The sequence below is a fragment of the Mobula hypostoma genome, chromosome 12, assembly GCF_963921235.1.
Source record: "Mobula hypostoma chromosome 12, sMobHyp1.1, whole genome shotgun sequence".
Lineage (NCBI taxonomy): Eukaryota > Metazoa > Chordata > Chondrichthyes > Myliobatiformes > Myliobatidae > Mobula > Mobula hypostoma.
This window is the reverse complement of record NC_086108.1, coordinates 91,053,837-91,075,108: the sequence shown is the minus strand read 5'-3', so window position 1 is coordinate 91,075,108 and position 21,272 is coordinate 91,053,837. Positions and strand designations below refer to the sequence as shown.

General features: G+C 41.2%; 1 protein-coding gene across 1 annotated transcript in view; it reads right to left on the bottom strand.

Moving 5' to 3' along the window:
- Positions 1–21,272, bottom strand: part of LOC134354991 (dihydropyrimidine dehydrogenase [NADP(+)]-like) — a 921,558-nt gene that overhangs the window by 141,038 nt on the left and 759,248 nt on the right. Inside the window, exon 19 of the mRNA XM_063064591.1 lies at positions 12,562–12,704. Within this exon, the coding sequence (XP_062920661.1) occupies positions 12,562–12,704 (143 nt within the window). The remainder of the gene's footprint in view (positions 1–12,561; positions 12,705–21,272) is intronic.

The following is a 21,272-nucleotide window of genomic DNA, read 5'->3' as shown; positions in this document are numbered from 1 at the left end:
CTGAGAAAAGCAGAGTTGCCAAAGGCAGGCTTTGTCTTAGAGGCCCAGGCGAGTGCACTCATAGTGTCACACGCTTATTTAGTACAGCAGCAGGCTCTTCGGCCCAGCACTTCTGAACTAGACATCTCCTGTTAAAACATGTCCAAAGATGATAATGCCAACATTATAACTCTCTGAGCCGTTGTTGTTTTTTTTATTGGAGACTGCAGAGATATTTAATTCAGGAATTAAAAATTACAGGGGGCATTTGCAGGGTAAATTCAAGTTCAAGATTTCTTTTTTGACATTGGCATGCACACACGGGGTAAAAATGACATGAAAAAATAGCATTTTGCAATAGTATACAAACAGCACAAACATAAATTAAAATAAATTTAAATTACCATTTATTATATACAATTTATGTGAGCAGAAATAAGCAATATAATGTCACTAGTGCAAGCTGAGAGGGACAAAAATATATAGTCCAAGGTGGAGTTAGGATTAACAGAAAACAGAGAGGTCACAAACCAGGACCCGTAGATTTAATGGGTAGTAGACTGGAGAAAAACGACTTCACTTGATGGGTTGTGGTGGGGAGGGAGAGGTATCGTTGGAACTCGTTGTCTGAGGCTGAAGCCCCACCACCGCTCCCCCCCCCCCCCCCACATTTGAAAGGAACCTTGTTCAACACTTGACTCGCTGGGACTGAGAGCTGAGGAGACACAGGCAACTGCGGATGCTGGAATGACCTGGGAGGCTAGATTAATGTTTTGTTGATTTTTGTCTATCATGGATAAGATGGGCGGATTAGCCTCTATCTGTAATTTCTATGATTCAGTGAGAAGATGCAACTGAGGCCTTTCTTGACCATGTTAAAATAAAAACTCCCTCAATTTGTGGAACATGATTGGTGCCCCCAAATGACTTCTAAAGCAAATTAAATCTTACCACCAATGGTGAAAATTCTGGTTCAGTGAATACACACTCATTTTCCATCATGCCAGCAGCACCAGGAGGCAGAGAATGTTAAGAAAAAACATGTAGTCCAACATGGAGCTTATTAGCATCATTTTCAACACTCCAGTCAGTCTAGCGCTAGTTAGTGGTGCGGCTAATAAATTCGATCAATGACACAAACTGCAGATTCGATGGATGGGCATCTCTGTTCATTGTTCTGACCCCCAACATTTCTTACTAGCAGCAGAATCTTGCAACTTTTACCATAGGAAGTTAAAGCTTTTGTTTTACATGTTTAGCTTATATTTCTGTATGGACGGTAAGTGGAAGGGATCTGGGTTGAAGAACGTGATGGAACTGGGAGCACATTTCTGTCCAAATAGCCTGGGAGTATGTAAGTACCTCAGGCTGCTCTTAAGGGATAATATACCTTATATGAAAAGTCCCTAAATCGAGCGGTGTACCGAAGTACCGATGACTGAAGTATCCCATTCTGGTTTTGTGTCATTGTGGAAGGCTTGTGAATTTTATGTCCAGAAATAAACATATAAGAATGATATTAGCTAAAATTCCAGTCTTTCCATATTTTTAGGACTTTTTAAAAATCCAAAATAATACTTTTCATCTTCTAAAAACAATATAATATTTTTTATTTTTATTTATTTGTATTGACATACAATATGGAATAGGCCCTTCATGCCATGCTCCTCAGTAACCCCCGATTTAATCGCAGCCTAATCACAGAACAGTTTAAAATGACCGATTAACCTACCAACCGGCACATCTTTGGACTGTGGGAGGAAACCGGAGCACCTGGAGGAAATCCACGTGGTCACTCGTACAAACTCCTTACAAGCAGCTGTGGGATTTGAACCCTGGTCTCTGGAACTGTAAAGCGCAATACTAACCACTGACCTACTGTGCAGACCCATCCCTCCCAGTTACCAATATTGCTTGCTATAATAAATATTATTCTGCATCTTTGTGTATACATTTGCAATTACACATTTTCTTTATACAAAAATACTTTGAACCCACATTTCTAAATATCATACACAAAATGCTGGAGGAACTCAGCAGGCCAGGCATCATATATGAAGAAAACACCGCTGAAGGGTCTTGGCCTGAAACGTCGACTGTACATTTTTCAATAGATGCTGCCTGGCCTGCTGAGTTCCTCCAGCACTCTGTGTGTGTTGCTTGGATTGCCAGCATCTGCAGATTTTCTCTTTTTCCTAAATGTCATACCTATTGTACCCAAATGCAGCCTACTATAGGCATTGGACACACTATAAGCTTTCAAAGAGAACATTTATAATTTACAAATGCTTTTCACCTGGTGTATTTAATATAGATTTTTAAATGTTGTTCATTCAATGAATATGTTTTTTTCATTGGTTAAATTCCATTATTTTGTATTTTTTCTCTTTTTGAGCAGATCTGACAATAACATTATCTTCTTATTTTTTTGTACTAAATTGGTTAAGCAATCTATGTTGACCTTAGCTGGTAAGACTGCATGCACTCAAATTGCTGCTGCACAGAAACATCAAAGGTGGACTTCCTCACAACACATTCAGTACTAATGTAACTGGATATCAAAATGAATCAAAGTGAGAATTTCTTAGTAGTTTTCTGGCAATCCTAACATCAGTCCCTTTCATCTGTTCTACAACTGTGGCACCGCATTAATTGGAACGCCTTTAAAGGCATTCACTGCTTTTACATGCTTGCATCTCAAAGGAATTTTTTACTGTTATAGAAATTCAAGCATTTATCGAAATAGTAACTTGCTTGTCTGACAATTGATTAGGGTACATTTAGTTTCCTAAAATAGGAAGGTTTGGGTTGGGTTGGAAGTTAAAATTTTTGCAAGTTCCACTTGCCGTACCTTTGCCTAATTCATCGTTTCCAAATTTAAAAGTCATAAAACATGCAGTAAATTTGTCACTAGGGGATGAATCAACTGGAAGTTATTTATGGAGAACATATTTCTCCATTTTAAGCTGATTTCTGTTTCTTGCTTCAGTCTGCTGATTTCTTTGGCCAAGGGGAACATGGAAAAAGTGGGATGAGAGACAAGGGACCAACAGATCATGAAGTGGGAATATACTTCATCCTGCCAGACAAAGTACTCCATAACCTCCACTTACTGCTTTTTATTTATATTTGCATTTGCACAATTTGTCATTCATTGATCCTGTTTACAGTTACTCTTCTATAAATTTGCTGAGTATGGCTGCTGGACAAAGGATCTCATGGTTTTATGTGGTGACATGCATGTACTCTGATAATAAATTTTACTTTGAACTTCTACATTACTCTGAAATCCAGTCTCTCAACCCTCCCAGTTTCCGGGTCTGCCCAGTTTGGCATAAGCCTGTGTCAAGGATTGTTCTTTAGAATACTTGGTGAAACAAGTTAAAACAAGCTCCAGTGATAACAGGCATAGGCATATTGACAGCTATTGGCAGTTCCATAGGGTACCAGGGAATCTCAGGAAAAGAAAGGCATACAGGTTCTATGTGACAACTTCAAACTGTGGCTCAGCTGGCAGTTATATAAAACATGTATTGTAATTATGACTTTGACTATCTATTCTACACTGCTGTGCTTGTAGATTAATAGAATTTGACCACTTTAAAAGCTATTCACCAGATCCTTAAAAAGTCAACTCTTGAAAACAGAGGCAAGGAATATAACAAAAGGATCAGGTGTTACAAGTGGAAGCATTCAGTATGAAATAAAGTTGTTAGCACGCTGGCCCTTTCATTACTGTGCTTGGAGGGTGTTTATGTGATGCAATAAGTCACACAGTCATGGAGTCGTACACAGAGGTAAAAACTTCAGCCCAACACATCCATGCTGACCTTTCTGTCCATCTATACTAATCCCATTTGCCCAGAGTAGGGCCTTCTGTGTCTTGCTTATACAAATACCTCTTAATATGATTCCACCAGTAGGTCCCCAATCACAGTCTGTGTCAATAACTTTTCCCCTCAAATACCCTTTAAAACCCCTTCCTTTCATCTTAACCCTAAGCTCTCCTGTTTTCAATACCCTCTACCATAAGATAAAATTTCTGACCAACACTCTTTCCACGACTCATATGATTTTCTATACTTTTCTCAGTTCACCCCTCAGCCTCCCTCATTCCAGGGTAAGCAATCACAGGCTGTTATGTTTTGCAACTCCAATACATAAAACTAATTCAAAAAGGCAAACAAGACAGCGGAGAGATATGAGTCTTAGTTCCTGTTTTATTTTAAGCAACGTGTGCACATATCATCCGGTCAGGATGATGCCCGCGTAAAACGTTCCTTTGGTTGACTTGAATGTGATTCTGGAACTGTTGGAGCCTGTGATTTGCAATTCAGAAATTGTTTGGGCATTTCAGCGCTCTGCAGTATCCCAGACGATTCCGGGAGGCAGAGGTAGTGTGCGCGAGCCTCGTGGCGAGAAGGCTGCAAGCCGACGTTTAACTCCATTTTGCTGATTAAAGCTTCCATTGTTCGCCAATTAGAGCGATGAGAGAGATTGAAATATTCAGGTGAATGTGGAATGGGAGCACTGGCTGCCTGCCTGTTGATCATTGAGAGACTGCTCTGCTACCAGAGAGGGAAGACTGCCTTTTGATTGCTGGTGGGGTTGCTCTGCTATGGAGAGCCAAGACTGCCTTTTGATCGCTGGTGAGAATGCTCTACTGCCAGAGAGGGGAGACTGCCTTTTGATCGCTGGTGGGGTCGCTCTGCTGCAGCAGCGGGAAAGGCTTGCCGCTGTGCCCCAAGAATGTTACCCAGGTTTTCTGCGTTTTGGATATGGACCTGGACTTTAGACTTTTATCAGTCTTATAGTTTTTTTATATTGTGTTTTTCCCCCAATCTTTCTTGTTTTTTTATGTTTGTGGGAGGAGAATTGGGGGGTGGGGTCGATATGCCTGTTCCATTTTTGTTTGTTTTGTGTGGGAAGGAGGGATTTGAGGGGTTGATGATTGTGCTGCTGTTCTTTTCTTTCTTGGTTTCGTGGCTAGCTGGAGAAGAAGAACTTCAAAGCTGCATACTTTGATAATAAATGAACCTTCGAATCACGTGGCAGCATCATAACATATGCAATTCACATACTCTTACATATAACCTGCAATGCATTATATAAACAACAAAGAATGATTAATCAAACAATCATCATCATCATTATGTGCTGCGTTGTATGATGAGGGTGATTTTGGTCTTCCATCTGTCTTTAATCTAGGAAGTTCTAATCTCTTCAAAACTTTTGCTTGTCCATCCCTTTGATGTAACTCAAGAATGTCATGCACTGTCGACCGTGACTCTGTCTTCCATCAATTTTTCCCAACAATATATTTATAGTATTACTCAAATATTAAATATACAACACGACCTAATCAACCCCACCCATATCTAAAGTCCTTCGGTCCGCTATCTATCCTGGACAACCATTGCACAACCACATCCTTCCTGTTGGGAGTACAAGGACTCCCAACTTGGACTCCATGGACCCCTTGCTTAATGGTATTGGTCCATGACAAAAGAAACTGCTATAACACTGGTAAAGTATTACAACTGGAACTGTATATGATAATCTAAGCACAGTCTAACTGGAGATTTGTAAATTTGAAAAGTAACATCCCCATCTGAAGCTCCTGGCCTACACGTGTGTCTTCTGTGCACTGACCTATGAAAGCAAATATGTCACATGCCTTATTCACTTCCCTGACCAGGGACACAAAAGGGATTTGACAGACACTGCTTTAAATCTCTTATATTTATGCAAATCACTGCTTTGAGACTATTGCTTTGAACGTGTCTGACCTTTGGTAGAAAAATATGTGAAGAGTTGTTTTTAAAATTTTATTTTTATGAATATTAATGGATTAATTAATTGACACAAATTGTTTTTAAATAAAGATTTTTTAAAAGTTTTAAATGTTTTTTTAAAAGTGTTTTTAAATGTCTTTGATGATGAGAACCATTTAGAAACACTGAAAAGTTTACTGGCTTCATGAACTGCCGGAAGGTTGCTCGGGCAGTCTGTGTGTGCCCATGACTAGTGGTGTTCTATAGAAGTCTGTGTTGGGACTGAGTCTGTTTACATTATATGTCAATGACTTGCATGATAGAATTGATGTCTTTGATGTTAAGTTTGCAGGCGATATGAAGATAGGTGGAAGGGTAGGTAGTTCTGAGGAAGTAGGGAGGCTAGAGAAGGCCTTAGACAGTTTAAGAGGTGGAATGCAGTGTCAGGAAGTGTATGGCCATGCACTTTGGTAGCAGAAATAAAAGGGTAGACTATTTTCTATATGGAGAGAAAATTAAAAAATCTGAGATGCAAAGGGACTTGGGAGCTCTTGTGCAGGAAACCTGAAGGTTAATTTGCAGATTGAGTCAGTGGTAAGGAAGGCAAATGCAACGTTAGCATTCATCTCAAGAGGACGAGAATAAATAAACAAGGATGTAATATTAAGGCTTTATAAGGCACTGGTGAGGCCTCACTTGGAGTATTGTGAGCAGTTTTGGGCCTCTTTTCTGAGAAAGGATATGCTATCACTGGAGAGAGTTCAAAGGACTGGACAGAGTTCAAAAGAGGTTCATGAAAATGATTCCAGGATTGAATGGCTTGTCATATGAAGAGCATTTGATGGCTCTAGGCCTGTATTCACTAGAATTCAGAAGAATAATGGGGTCATCTAATTGAAACCTTTTGAAATGTGGAAGTTCTTAATAGAGTGGATGGAAGAGAGTGTAGGACCAGAAAGCACAGCCTCAGAATAGAAGGGCATCCTTTTAGAATGGAGATGAGGAGGAATTCTTTTAGCCAGTGACTGCTGAATCTGTGAATATCGTTGCCACGGGTAGCTGTGGAGGCAAAGTCTTTATGTTTATTTATTCAGAGGTTTTTTTTTAGATTTTTGATTGGTCAGGGCACGAAGGGATACAGGGAGAAGGCAGAAGATTGGGGCTGAGGGGGAAATGGCAGAGCTGACTCGAAGGGCCAAATGGTCGAATTCTGTTTCTGTATCTTATAGTTTTATGGTTGCTACTCATGATTGATTGAATGGCCTAATGAATGGTTGCAGCAGAAGGACTGACAGTACGTTAGGAGCTGCGTACCCGCAAAAGGTAAATGCAACAGTAGGCACTTGGAGAAAGGCAAGGCCATTGAGTGATCAAATACTACAAAGCGCTAACACTCCAAACTGTTTTTTCAAATTCGTATCACATGTCTCGACCTGAGTCACATCTCCATAAATATCATGGCCAATGAAATAGCTTTAAAATATTTCCTGTGTAAATAACTGTGGTCACAATAATATTTTAAACAAATTGTGCATCAATAATTTTCAATTTATTGCCTATTTAATTTTGACTGCTTTGTATTTTATATTTTATCTTGAAAACAATACATGAATTTTTGGTAATATTAAAATGTTAGATATTATACCTAGAGAAACAGATTGGAACAGGCCCTTCGGCCCCACTAAGCTATATTGCCCAGCAACCCACCAATTTAACCCGAAACTAATCAAAGGACAGTGACAGGAGGGAGGAGAAGATGGCGACGCGACGCAACGTGCGTGGCCGTTCCGAATGATATCGTATGTGTAACTAGGGGCCGTGCACAATCCTGATTTGATGGAGACAGCTGTGAGAAGCACGGAGGAACACCTGGAGTAACTTCTGAAGTGCCTGCTTCGCTGCCGCTGCTACTGTGCGATTAAGAATCTCCGGAGGGGAAGGCCCCAAATCCTCAGCTTTGCCTATTGCTGGGGCCGGGGTCGAAGCGCTCGGCAGAGATGGTGCGCGGTGGTCGGTGCTGGTCGGAGGCTCGGAGTTTTCTGACAGACTCAGAGTCGGACTGTGGTCGGATACTTCCAGTATGCTGCATCAACAAGTTGGCGGCGCTGGACGTTCACCGTCTGCGTGAGATGATGGGACTTTCGAGAGACTTTGAGACTTTTACTGTGCCATGGTCTGTTCTTATCAAATTACAGTATTGCTTTGCACTGTTGTAACTATATGTTATCATTAGTGTTTTTTGTTAGTTTTTAAGTCGGTTTGTCATGTGTTTCTGTGATATCACACTGGAGGAACATTGTATCATTTCTTAATGCATGCATTACTAAATGACAATAAAAGAGGACTGCATGTCCTCATAATCTAATTTACAAAGAACAATGAACCTACTAACTGGTATGTCTTTGGACTGTGGGGAAAAAGAAACAGCGCACCCGGGGGAAACCCATGAGCACATGGGAAGAACGTACAAACTTTCTTACAGAGGAAACTAAAATTCAACTCCAAACCCTGCATCTCAAGCTGTAATAGCAGCATGCTAACTATTATGCTAGTATGTTAATTGTGACCTTAAATTAAACAAGTAGGTTAGTATCTTAGGAGAAATATCAAAATCAACAAACAGCTTTTTGTTTTATTAGCTCATTATACAGTGCAGTAAATACCCTAATAGTGTATTCTACTCTAAAACATGCCTGCAAGACATCTTCTTCTTTGATGTTGCAATTTTAATTTGAATATGATAGACAAAATGAAACAGCCAATGATCATGTTCTCAACTATTAAGGCAACAAACTGATAATCTCCAAGGGAAAAATAAAAGGGCATTTTGAAAATCTATAGAGTGGAAGGATGGGATAAACACAGAGAAGCATTAAAGAGAGATGATGAGAGAAGTAAGTGGAGGAGAATAAGAAAGATGAGATGTTAGTTTGTATTTTATAGTCAATGTACAGCGAGAGCTTCACTGCTATGAGTTAAAGTCAAATTTGATTAAAATATTTGTTAACCAACAAGTGTTATTTTTAATCCATGGTTCAACCATGGGAAACTCAAAGCAAGTACCTAACATGCATATAAAAATCAACAGCACACCATTTTTAAAAGCCATGCCTCTTTTCTTTAAAAGCCAGCTCCTGAAAATTAATGCAGTGTCTATACATCACAGTCATTGTCTAGAAATGGGAACAATCACTAGGATAAACATGCAAGTGGTTTCCATCTGAAAGAAAATGGATATGCTGGACCCTCCAGCAATGATAAGGTTGAGCTCCCTTTCAGTAACCCAGCTGCAAGTGCTAATCCTCCAGTCAAAGGCTGCTTCAGCAGTTGCAGCCTACAGCATTTGTGGGTTTCATCTCTGCATATCCTTTGTCACCACTGTGTATATCCAGCATAAAAAATGTTGTGCTTTGCTGTATAATTTTTGACTTCAGGTCTTTGCTTTTCCAAGTCAACTACTGATCCAATCAAAGAGACTAGGTTTGTGTAAACAGGACGCAGAAACAAAATAAAACTGTGGAACATTGCCTCTGGAATTTGCTTTTCTGAGAAAGATTTTGTTTTCTGGTACTGCTTGAAACACACAGCACTCCCAACTTATCACCTTAAGAAAGCATATTATAGCTGTGCCTCTCAGCTGCTCACTCCCCCTCAAAGCATCCAAACCACTGTACCAACCCCCAAGAATTTATAACAGGTCACATTATAAATCATAAGCATGCATTTGAACAGGACACCTTGTGAGGGAAGCAAAAAGACTTAGTATTTACTGTCTGTACTTCCAGTCTAGACTGCACTCTAAACTCTACATCTAGGGCATAATCAAGGACTCAGGAATACCAGCAAAACAAAGTGAAATAAAATCTAAACATACACAAAAGAATATTATTCAAACCAATCAGAAATTAGTCCAGTTATTTAAAAATAAATGTGAACATTAAGTTTATTTATTCCATTGACATATGTTCATGTGTAGCATTCAAAGCCCTACATTCCTGCCAATGGAGTGGAGCGATGTTGGTTATAGATCACCCCATGGTTTCAATTAATGGCACACCTTTACAACACCACATTTTTTCTGATGGTAATTGTAATAATGTCAATTATGTCTTCACCTGGGTAATTTTTTTTGTCATGTCTTTAGAATACTCACTTTTGTAGGTCTTACAAAAGCTTTGGACTTTTTAGATAGCGTTGGATGGAATTGTGTTCTGTTGAGTTCCTCATGCTCACCACCTGCATAATTCCTGCAGTTATACTTTCTTTACACAGCTGTGTGGGTCTAATTGAGTTGAAACCCTCACTGCTGCAGCTCTCTCACCTGGCAATGATTAGGTTTTAGATGGTGGGTCCTGAAACATTGCTTCCACTCAATACTGTAAGAACCTCCCAAATGTCTTTGATGATCAGACAGTCAAAATTTATTTAGATAATACACAAAAAGAAATGCCAAACAAAATAGAAAGTGATAAATGAATAAAGTATAATAAATGAATAAAGTAAAATAAAAAAGGAGTAATCACTTCCCTTTTCGATCAATGTTGATGACCCCATTCGTATGAAGTCTCATTGTCTATGCCAGGTAACGTTGGCATAAAGACTTGAGACCAAGTGTGAATTGCCCGTCCAGCCCCTCAGCTCAAGGTTTTCGTGTTTCAGCACTGGAATCAGTGTGGAGTCCAGTAGCAGAGTCACACCAGCACCTAACTCTCTACTTTGTCTGACTTTTGAAACGTAAAATGGTGTCATGCGGTGACAAGTTGTCCCACAAATGGTTTAAGTTCAAGAGCTTAAAAATGTAACCAAAGTGAACTTCAATCATCCTCCAAGAGAACCACAACATTTGTCATGGTTTGGGAACTCGTGTGCCTCAATGACCCGGAGAGCTACGTTGGCTGGAGTCAGGGATTTGTGCTTTGGCTCTTGGTAGGGTCAGACCAAGAGTGGTCCACCAGTCAACCTCGAATGGTAAAACAAAATTGTTATGGAAAAAACAAAGAAGAATCCTTCTACATCCGAGTGTGATGGTATTTCTGAATCTCTACCAGGGACTTGCATGACTGACAGTAGTGAAAACTGAGAAGTTACTGACATGATGAAGACCGCCAGAGATGGAGGACTTTCACTGGTGCCCCAAGTGCCAGCAGCATAACAGGCAATGCTTCAAACTTTATTCATGATAAAAATATTTACAAGAACAATCTGTGCAATGTCTTTTTATTGTTACAGTCATAGAAAATGTGTTAAGTAGTATTCAATTATATTTCTTAAAACCAATTACACTATTGCCACTCGTGTGTTATAGGCACACATGTATACACCAGGTATTATTGTCATGAAAATTAGCTTTTTAGAGCAGCAGCACAATATATAACGAACACAATAAACATAAAGTTATCCACTGAGCTAGTGACCACAGATAAGCGTGTTTCAAAGCTCTGGCATGAAAAGTTGAAACTATCTATTCAATCTGAAACACGGAAAAATAATTGTGCATTCATAAATGTTTATAAAATTACTATTATGTCGCATAATTACGGACCTGGAAGGCCATTTAGGTCCCATTGTGTCATCTATCTAGTGTCATGTTGAGAAGTCTGCCTCTACCGAAACAGTTAGAACAATGCAACACAGATGGGGACAATCCTACCTATAAGGGCTCTTTGATGCAGCCATTCAATCGATCTAAATCTACTGCCCTTTTCACACAGCTTTGTTAAATCTTTTCCAACAAATACAACTCAGTTTTGCATTTTAACTACATCCCTGCTTCCATTTCCCTTTCAGGTGGTACATCTGAGATCACATTAACTCGCTGTGTAATATCAGAGGTTCCCCACATTACCATTCATCGGGCAGATGGGGCTCGTCAGCTGTGGTTGGCAGCTCACCTGGGTCTCCCAAGTTCAGGGGCTCAGCTCAGACTGGGTTGCGGCTATACCCACTCATGGGGAAGGCTTTAGGAGTAAATCCCCGAGAAAAATCCAGAACTGGAGTCCCTAAGACAGTCCTACATTGAGTTTAACTCTGATTGTCCACACGTGCGACGCCGCTGGTAGTAAACTGTATCAGTCTTTGCCAGTCCTTTGGATTCATCGGCTGTATGGAGTGGGGGAAGCCTGCTGCAGGGGCAACAGCTTGCTCCCCATATCGTACTGCCCTAGCTTGCATATCACATAGTCAGCCGGGACACAACATCCATGGTCAACCCCGAACAGCAGAGGGCCACAAGTATTACCTTTGCCAATTGAATCTGTGTTCTTAAGTTATTATTTCTTCTTTTACTCTAGCCACTTGTACCTAATTACATATGATCACTCTGCATAAGTACTTAATGGCAAACTTAACTCTCCATCTGTCATGGTGCCTCTGATATCACACAGCTGCTTATTCATTTCCTTTGAAGACCGTTGTTCCCATCAAATCAATCACCATCCTCCATATATGTAAACCTTATACTTGCTTTTATATTTGTATCTCAGGCACAATGAGCCCAAAGACACAAATTTATTTAGTATAAGGAGATTCAAAGCAGAAAATCTGCAACAGAAGTATAATACTGTTGCACGTAAAGGGTTAAGTAGTTATGAACAATAAATAGCCACATGCAATCTTTTCTAATCCTGTTCTGCTTCCAGTCTCCCCAAAGACATAATTTAATAGTATTGTACTATTCGCTGTGGTTACAGAGACACCTCCAGCATTAGTATTAAGATTTAAAAAGCTGACAATGGTCCTTACAGATTGTTTGAATGTATAACAGTAATCACAGAGATCTGCACAACTCTACTGGTTAAATAAAATTTACCTGCAGCAGAGAAGCACCACAATGTAGAAACTGTAGTCCTGCCTCAGCTGAATCGATCCCTCCTGCAGCTAGGATTGGAAACCCTGGTATTGCCCGACCGATGTTAGATATTGCTTTTAAAGCTATTGGCCTCACTGCAGTCCCTAGAAAGTAAGACCACAGATTAACATGGACCTCATGGTAGAACAGTCATGTTTTGATTTTCAATGCAATGTTGCTCCATTAAAGTTAAAATGATATACTTACAGACATTCACAGAAAATCTATGGATTAATTCAGGAAAGGATGAAATGAAAGTGCGTATGTCTCAAAAACAAATCTTTGGTTTACAAATGTAGCAAATCCTTTATGCATTTTGCATGACATTTTGAAAGGTCTTGAAATTCGTATAAAGGATGAAAATAAATTGAAAGTTGCATTCATAATACTCAAAGAAATACTCCCACTTCACTGAATAAAAAATGCATGTCAAAATGTAAGTTGCTATTTGAGTACAATAGTATAATATAGACTTTAGAATTCTGATTCTTACAGGTAATTACTGGATGAAATTTCATATTTCATAGCATCTTGAAAAATGTGATGATAATTTAACTCAAAAGAAAGGTGCAGGGTGCTACATAGAGCTTGGAGAACAAATATTATTAAAAAAAACCTTCAAAATGCATCAACATCATTAATACACTTCTCAGAATTAATTAATATAATCTGATTATACAGAACAATTGTTCTTTTAATTTTTAGACTAGCTATTTTTCAGTTGTGTTATAATGTTATCTTATTAACCATTGTAATGCAGAAGTGTTTTTGTCTTCTCTGATCTATTGGTATCCAATATGAGAACAGCCTCATTGTGTAAAAGCTTCTCCATAAAGTGGACGTGTATTCTGCCAAACCTACTTGAAGCAAGTGAAAGCCCAGCAGAGACATGAAAATCTGCAGATGCTGGAAATCCAAGGAACACACACAAAATGCTGGAGGAACTCAGCAGGTCAGGCAGCATCTATGGAAAAGAATAGACAGTCAACATTTCAGGCCAAGACCCTTCGTCAGGACTGAGAAGGAAGGGGGAAGATCCCAGATTAAAAATGTCGGGGGAGAGGAAAGGGGCTAACCTGATGACAATTGAGACCTGTCATAAATTGGCAGACCGCTTTGTCGAGCCCCTCCACACTATCCACCACAAGCGGAACTTCAGACTGGCCAAACATTTTAATTCCAGTTCCCATTCCCGTTCCAACATGTCAGTCTCCTCTTACGCCAAGATGATGCCGGTCTCAGGTTGGAGGAGCAACACTTTATATTCTGCCTGGGTACTCTCCAACCCGATGGCATGAATATCGATTTCTCCTTCCGGTAAACCAATTGTCCCCCTTCCTCCATTCCCCATTCTGACACTTTGCTTATTCTCACCTGCCTATTACTTCCCCTGGGTCCTCTCCTCCTTCCTTTTCTCCTATGGTCCACTCTCCTCTCCTATCAGATTCTTTCTTCTCCAGCCCTTGACCTTTCCCACAATCTTGCCTTCACCCATCACCTTCCAGCTAGCTTCCTTCCCCTCCCCCCACTTTTTTGTTCTGGCATCTTCCCCTTCCTTCTCAGTCATAAGAAGGGTCTCGGCCCAGAACGTCGACTGTTCATTCCTTTCCATAAATGCTAACCAACCTGCTGAGTTCCTCCAATGTTTTGCATGTCTTGCTTTGGATTTCCAACATCTGCAGAATTTCTCATGTTGAGGGAAATCAATCTTACCACCTCATATAAACATATTTAATCACCTTATATTTCTCAAATAGAGACTTTTAAAGCATATCAACAGTGGAAATTTATATTCTAGTCTATTTTTGGATCTTGGTATATTCAATATTTGCAAACAACATGCCTGTAAATTCATCCCCTGTCTGTAGTGCTAAATACCTAAATGGTAGTGAAAGGAGATTGTCTTCTCTCCTCCGAATTGTTATATTTTGTAACTCCAGGAACTAATCAGGAAAAAAATCACCCCTGAGCCAGGGATAACTCATCTCTACTCTTAGTTTTGTCTTTACTTTTAGTGAGATGTGTGTCTACGAAGAGGTGATGTAATGACATATGCCATTCATGCACCTTGTATATACAACTCATAATGACTTATATCAACAAAAAAACAGTACATCTACAATATTACTCAAATATTTTATAGGCATCTGTTAGTCTCATGAGACCAAGGATTTGCGCCTTGGAAGGTTTCCAAGGCACAGGCCTGGCCGAGGTTGTATGGAAGACTGGCAGTTGCCCATGCTACAAGTCTCCCCTCTCCACACCACCAATGTTGTCCAAGGGAAGGGCACTAGGGCCGATACAGCTTGACACTGGTGTCGTCGCAGAGCAATGTGTGGTTAAGTGCCTTACTCAAGGACACAACATGCTGCCTCAGCTGAGGCTCAAACTAGCAACCTTCAGATCACTAGACTGACACATTAACCACTTGGCCACGCGCCAATACACTCAAATATTACTTAAATATTAAATACACAGCACTTCCCTGCTTAGCTATTATCTCCAACTCAATATAGAAAGCATCTCAGCTATACAGTATACACAGTATACTACATAATACAACTACTGTACAGGCATCCACAGCATAGTAAATTTTAAATGGTCCCATTCAGGCCTAAAGATTTAATCACTGCGATGGATTTATTACACCTGTGGGATAACATTTTTCCTGACAAGGTGGGGAGTGGGTCATTGCTTGACAGGTGAGACTTGTGGTGATGAAACAATCTCAGGTTCTGCGGCCTCTTCTGTGGTGGTTGTAGGAGTTGACTTTGGGACTGTAGAAGATGGTTCTGACAGCTCTGAACATCGTTCTTCTCTAACAGTTGACTCTGCTCTCCTCAAGTGATTGATGTGTCATCTCCAGATGACATCAGATGCAATCTGCACTGTGTAGGAGAGTGGTCCAGTTCTGTCCTTAATCTTACTGAGTATCCACTTTTGATCACCTCTGTAGTCCTTCGCGAGGACTGCTTGTCTAGAAGTGAAACAACAAACCTCCTTGTTTGAGGAGCCCCAAATTTGTCTCAGCTGTTTGTCCTTCTGAGATTGTTTTTGAGGAGATCCAAGCGTGAACGCAAGGGACAACCCAGGAACAGCATAGCTGGTGAGTTGTTGATGGTGGAGTGTGCTACATTATGATATTGAAGGAGGAAATTGGTGAGCTTCTGATTCAGTGTTAGTGAGTGTGTTCCGCTGTCATTGTTTGTAGTGCATTCTTTAGATCTGGGCAAACCTTTCTACCAAGCCATTTGTAGCTGGGTGGTACAGTGCAGATGTAATATGCCTTACTCCATTCATTTTCAGGAATGACTAAATTGTTCTGCAACCAACTGTGGTCCACTGTCACTGACTAAGCGTTCTGCAACATTATCCTTGCGAAGAGGCTTCTCAACACATCAACAGTGTGTGAGGCTGTATGAAGGATATTGAAACACTTCTGGTCACTTTGTAGCTGTATCCACTATTCCACCAAGAAATTTGTTCCCAGGAGTAGCCCAGAACAATCCACATAATCCTCTGCCAGGGCAATACAGGCCATTCCCAGGGATGGAGAGGTGCTGCCCCTGGCATCCTCTGAACGTGTTGCTGATCTATCCCAGGCCACCAGACAAAACTTTGAGCCAACATTTTCATCTTGGTCATGCCGAGATGATCAGCACGTAGCTCCTCCAACACTTTCACTCTCTGGTTGGATGATACTATAAATCTCAATCCCCACATATGCAATTTGGCACTGGTAAAAGTAGGGGAACTAGAGATTCTTCTCCACATTCCAGCCATTTTAGTTGGCCATGTAGACCTGAGACAGTATGGGGTCTTTTCTGGTTTCTGTTTGGATCACCTTTGATGTAAGAGGGAGAATTTCGACTTGCATTACAGAGAATGCATCAAAAGGAGTGTCCCTTTTTTTTTGTAAATTTCTCAGGTATTTCCTATTCCAAGTGTAAACTGTACAAACCATCAGCACTTCCATGATTAGTTATACTCTTGAAATTCAATCTTGTAATTGTGTACTTCAAGATACAGAGCCCATCTCTGCCTTTATGCTGCTGCTGTTAGTGGAACACACTTCTGCGGATTGAAAAGGGGCACTAGTGGTTGATGATCAGTAATGAGGGGAAACTCTCTCCCATACAAGTATTGGTTGAAACATTTTACACCTCAAACCAGACTCAAGGCCTCTCTGTCAGTCTGTGCATAAATTTTCTCTGCAGCAGTAAGGGAACATGAACCAAAGGCTGTGGGGCATTCACCTCCATCACTCATAACATGTGACAATGCTGCACCTATACCATAAAGCGAGACATCACAGGCAAGCTTCACTGAATGATGAGAATCATAATACGTGAATACAGTGTCTGAAGTCACCACTTTCTTTACCTTTTGGAAAGCCACCTCACACTACTTTGTTGATTGCCATTTCTTCTTGATCTGTGGTTGAAAATTAGTTGGTATATTCTTTTCCACTGGAATAGAATTGCTTTTATCGAATAATTCCTTTGCTCACATCAGTGTATGTAGTGTATGTGTTTCCATCAGTCCCTCTGTGGGCTGCATATACATCACCACACCCACTATAGACAATAGGTCAATACACAGATATTACAGCATGTCACCATAACTGGAAATGTTGCAGGAGAAACAATGAGAATGCTTACAGAAGGATGAATTATTAATGTGAAATTTATTTCTGTTGAAGAGGTTACTAATGTCCTGAGATGTTGGTCAATAGAGACTGTCGGAGATGCGGAAGCAACTAGGCGGAATTCACGTCATGGCTCAGCTTCAACATGTGCTGCAGTAACTTCTTGTTCTATTCCCAAGCTCACATTCAGAAAATCACTTACTGGAAGTTTTCACCATACTGTTCCTTCCAGGGAAAAGACAAGGCAGGGGGGAGACGGGCTCTCCTGCCAACCCCCCTCAGAACACACAAACACTTGCCCTCTTGCTTTCAAGCCTGAAATCAGATACATCGATCCCAGTGATTTTAGAAAATACATCAGAGTATGGCATTAAAGAGAACAGTCACACCTCATGCAGTGTTCCGGTGGGGCATTGTCTGGAATATTAGTTCACTTTAGTGGGAACTCTCAAGCAGCTGTATTTCAATTGTAATGTCCCTGTAGTGTCACTATTTAAGAAAGGGAGGTTGGCAGATTCCTGGAAGAGGCCCTAATCGGGGCTGTTAACTCCTTCCATGTTGAAGCTGAACAGCTTGGCAACACCTCTTCCACATACTAAACCAACCCTGCCCCTTACCTGCTCCACTTCCACAGCTTCCTGACAAACATATCTGCTGTGGTCTCTCACCCTTCACGCCAGGCTCAAGTGAAGGGACCCATGGTCCAGTCTCTAGGCTCACCTGCTGAAGGCCAAACCCTGGTCTGTCACAGCAGAAATCAAGAACAAGGCCCTGCTCTGCAGGCCGAGCATGGATGGGCTTTTGACTGCTTTTCCTCTCCTTCACTCATACCCAACTTACGCGAGATCTGAGCCTAGCTTCACTGCATTTTCATTCAGCCCCTTTCCAACTTGCAAAGTGCACAAACAGTACGGACTAGAGCCCCAGTCCTGAAATCTACTGTGGCAGGTTTTGGACCTGAGACAATGGATGATGCACTCTGCAACAGCCCTTTAGCAGCCGTCAAAGATCAAAGCAAATTTCCTATCCAGCGCTTTTCAAGAAAGTGATAAAATGAGAAGAGGAAAAAAAAAGCTATCACTACGTGGGGAAATGCTGACATATGGGGTGCAATGCCACTTCTAATGAAACGCTGTAACTGATTGTCTTCCTCTAATTAATAACTCACTGGTAATATTGTTGTATTGCTTACTTTGATACATACAGCTACTGACTAATGTGCAAAATCTGTTTTTGTTAAAGGTGATGATAGCTGTCAATATTCTGCTTAGGCGTTTCTCAGGATTGAAGTAGCTTGAGGTGACGGGTTCCTTCCAGGCGAACATGATGGATAGGATTAAATATTCCTGTTTCCGCCTGATACAGCTGAGAATTGCAACTGCTTTCATGGTCTGTACAGTTAATAAAGATGTCTTAATGCATCTTAGAACAATCTATCGCTGTTTAAGTGACCATACTTCTCGTCGGACTCCTCAGAGGAAACGTGGCTGCTGATCAGGGATGGAGGCGCGTTTAGGAAAATGGGATTTTTGACTCCCAATACCGATTATTTTGCTTGGCAGTCTCTAGTAAATAAAATCAAAGATCTGAGCTAGGGTGCTGGATCAGAGGGACATTAGGACCACCTGTGTCCTTTGTTTCACGGAATCCAGGTTAACCCCTTCCATACCACAGTGATTCAGACTGACAGGGGTGCTACATACCGTCAGGATAGAACTTCCCAGTTTCTCAGAAGCAGAGATAGAGGTGTCTGTCTCAATTCTGCTCACCAGAGCTGAGATATCTTGCAATTATGTGCTGTCCATTTTACTTGCAGCGGGAGATTTCAGCAAACATTTTGGTAGCGGTGTACATTCCACCTCAGGCCAATGTCAAACAGGCTCTGGATGATCTGAACAATAGGATCAATGTGCACAAAACAACACACTCTGAAGCCTTCACCATCATTTTGGGGGATTTTAATTAGGCCAGCTTGAAAAAGTCACTAAATAATTATCATAAACAAATCACTTGTAGTACCAAAGGAAACAACACACTGGACCACTGTTACATCACCATCAAGAATGCCTACTGTGCTATTTCTTGGCGCACTTCGGAAAGTCTGATCACCTGGCTGTACTTCTACTCTCTGAGTATAGATAGAGACTGAAGACTGCAGCACCAGCATTGAGGACCAAGAGGGTATGGACAATGGAAGCACAGGAGCGCCTACAGGACTGCTTTGAATTGGTGGACTGGACGGTATTCAGGGATTCATCTACAAACCTGGATGACTATGCTGCAGTTGTTACCAACTTGATTAAAACCTGTGTGGATGAGTGCGTGCTTACGAAAACTTGCTGTAATTCCCAAACCAAAAGCCATGGATGAACGAGAAGGTTTGATGACTGCTGAGGGCTGGATCTGTGGCATTCAAGTCCGGTGACCCAGATCGGTACAAGAAAACCAGGTACTGTATGACTCACAGAGGGCTATTTCAAAAGCAAAGAAACAATTCCAAACAAGGTTCAAGGCGATATTCGGATGCATGTCAACTCTGGCAGGGTTTGCAGGACGTTACTTGCTACAAAGCAAAACTCAATAGCATGAATGGCAGCGATGCTTCACTAGCAGATGAGTTCAATGCATTCTATGCCTGCTTTGAAAGGGAGAATATAACAGATCCCTGCTGAACCCAGTGACCCTGTGATCTCTGTCTCGGAGGCCGATGTTAGGCTGTCTTTCAGGAGGGTGAACCCCATGGAGTACCTAGTAAGGCTCTGAAAACTTGTGCCAACCAACTGGACGGAGCATTCAAGGATATTTTCAACCTTTCACTCCTAAGGTCGGAAGTTCCCACCTGTTTCAAAACGGTGACAATTATACCAGTGCTTAAGAAGAGTACTGTGAGCTGCCTTAACGACCATCATCCACTAGCACTCACATCTATGGTGACGAAATGCTTTGAGAGGTTGACCGTGGTTAGAATGTACTCCTGCCTCAGTAGCACCTGGACCACTGCAATTTGACGATCGCGCACAATAGGTCTACGGCAGATGCAATCTCAATGGCTCTTTGCACGGCCTTAGATCACCCGGACAATATTAACACCTCGGTCAGGGTGCTGTTTGTTGCATATAGCTCAGCGTTTAACACCATCATACCCACAGTCCTGATAGATAGATCTACAGAACCCGGGCGTCTGTACCTCCCTCTGTAATTGAATCCTCAACTTCCTAACTGGAGGATCACAATCTGTGCGCATTGGTAATAATATCTCCTCCTCACTGGCAATCAACACTTGAGCACCTCATGGGTGTGTACTTAGCCCACTGCTCTACTCTCTCTATACCCATGACTGTGTGGCTAGGCGTAGCTCAAATGCCATCTATAATTTTGTTGATGATACAACCATTGTTGGTAGAATCTCAGATGGAGGTAGGAGGATGTACAGGAGTGGGATATATCAGCTAGTTGAGTGGTGCTGCAGCAACAACCTGGCACTCAATGTTAATGAGACAAAAGATATGATTGTGGACTTCAGGAAGGGCAAGGCAAGGGAACACAAACCAATCCTCATAGAGGGATCAGAAGTGGAGCATGTGAGAAATTTCAAGTTCCTGGGTGCCAAGATCTCTGGGGATCTAACCTGGTCCCAACATATCAACGCAGTTATAAAGAAGGCTAGAAGGCCAGAGAGCAGCTATATTTCATTCGGAGTTTGACGAGATTTGGTTTGTCATCTAAAATACTCAAAATCTTCTATAGATGTACCATGAAGAGCATTCTGGCAGTCTGCATCACTGTCTGGTATTGGTGAGGGGCGGGGTTGCTACTGCACAGGACCAAAAGAAGCTACAGAAAGTTGTAAAATTAGTCAGCTCCATCTCGGGTACTAGCCTCCGTAGCATCTAAGATATCTTCAAGGAGCGGTGCTTCAGGAAGGTAGCGTCCATTAGTAAGGACCCCCATCACCCAGGACATGTCCTCTTCTCATTGTTATCATTGTTCTGTTTCTTTCCTGCATCCCGATAAGGTGCAGATT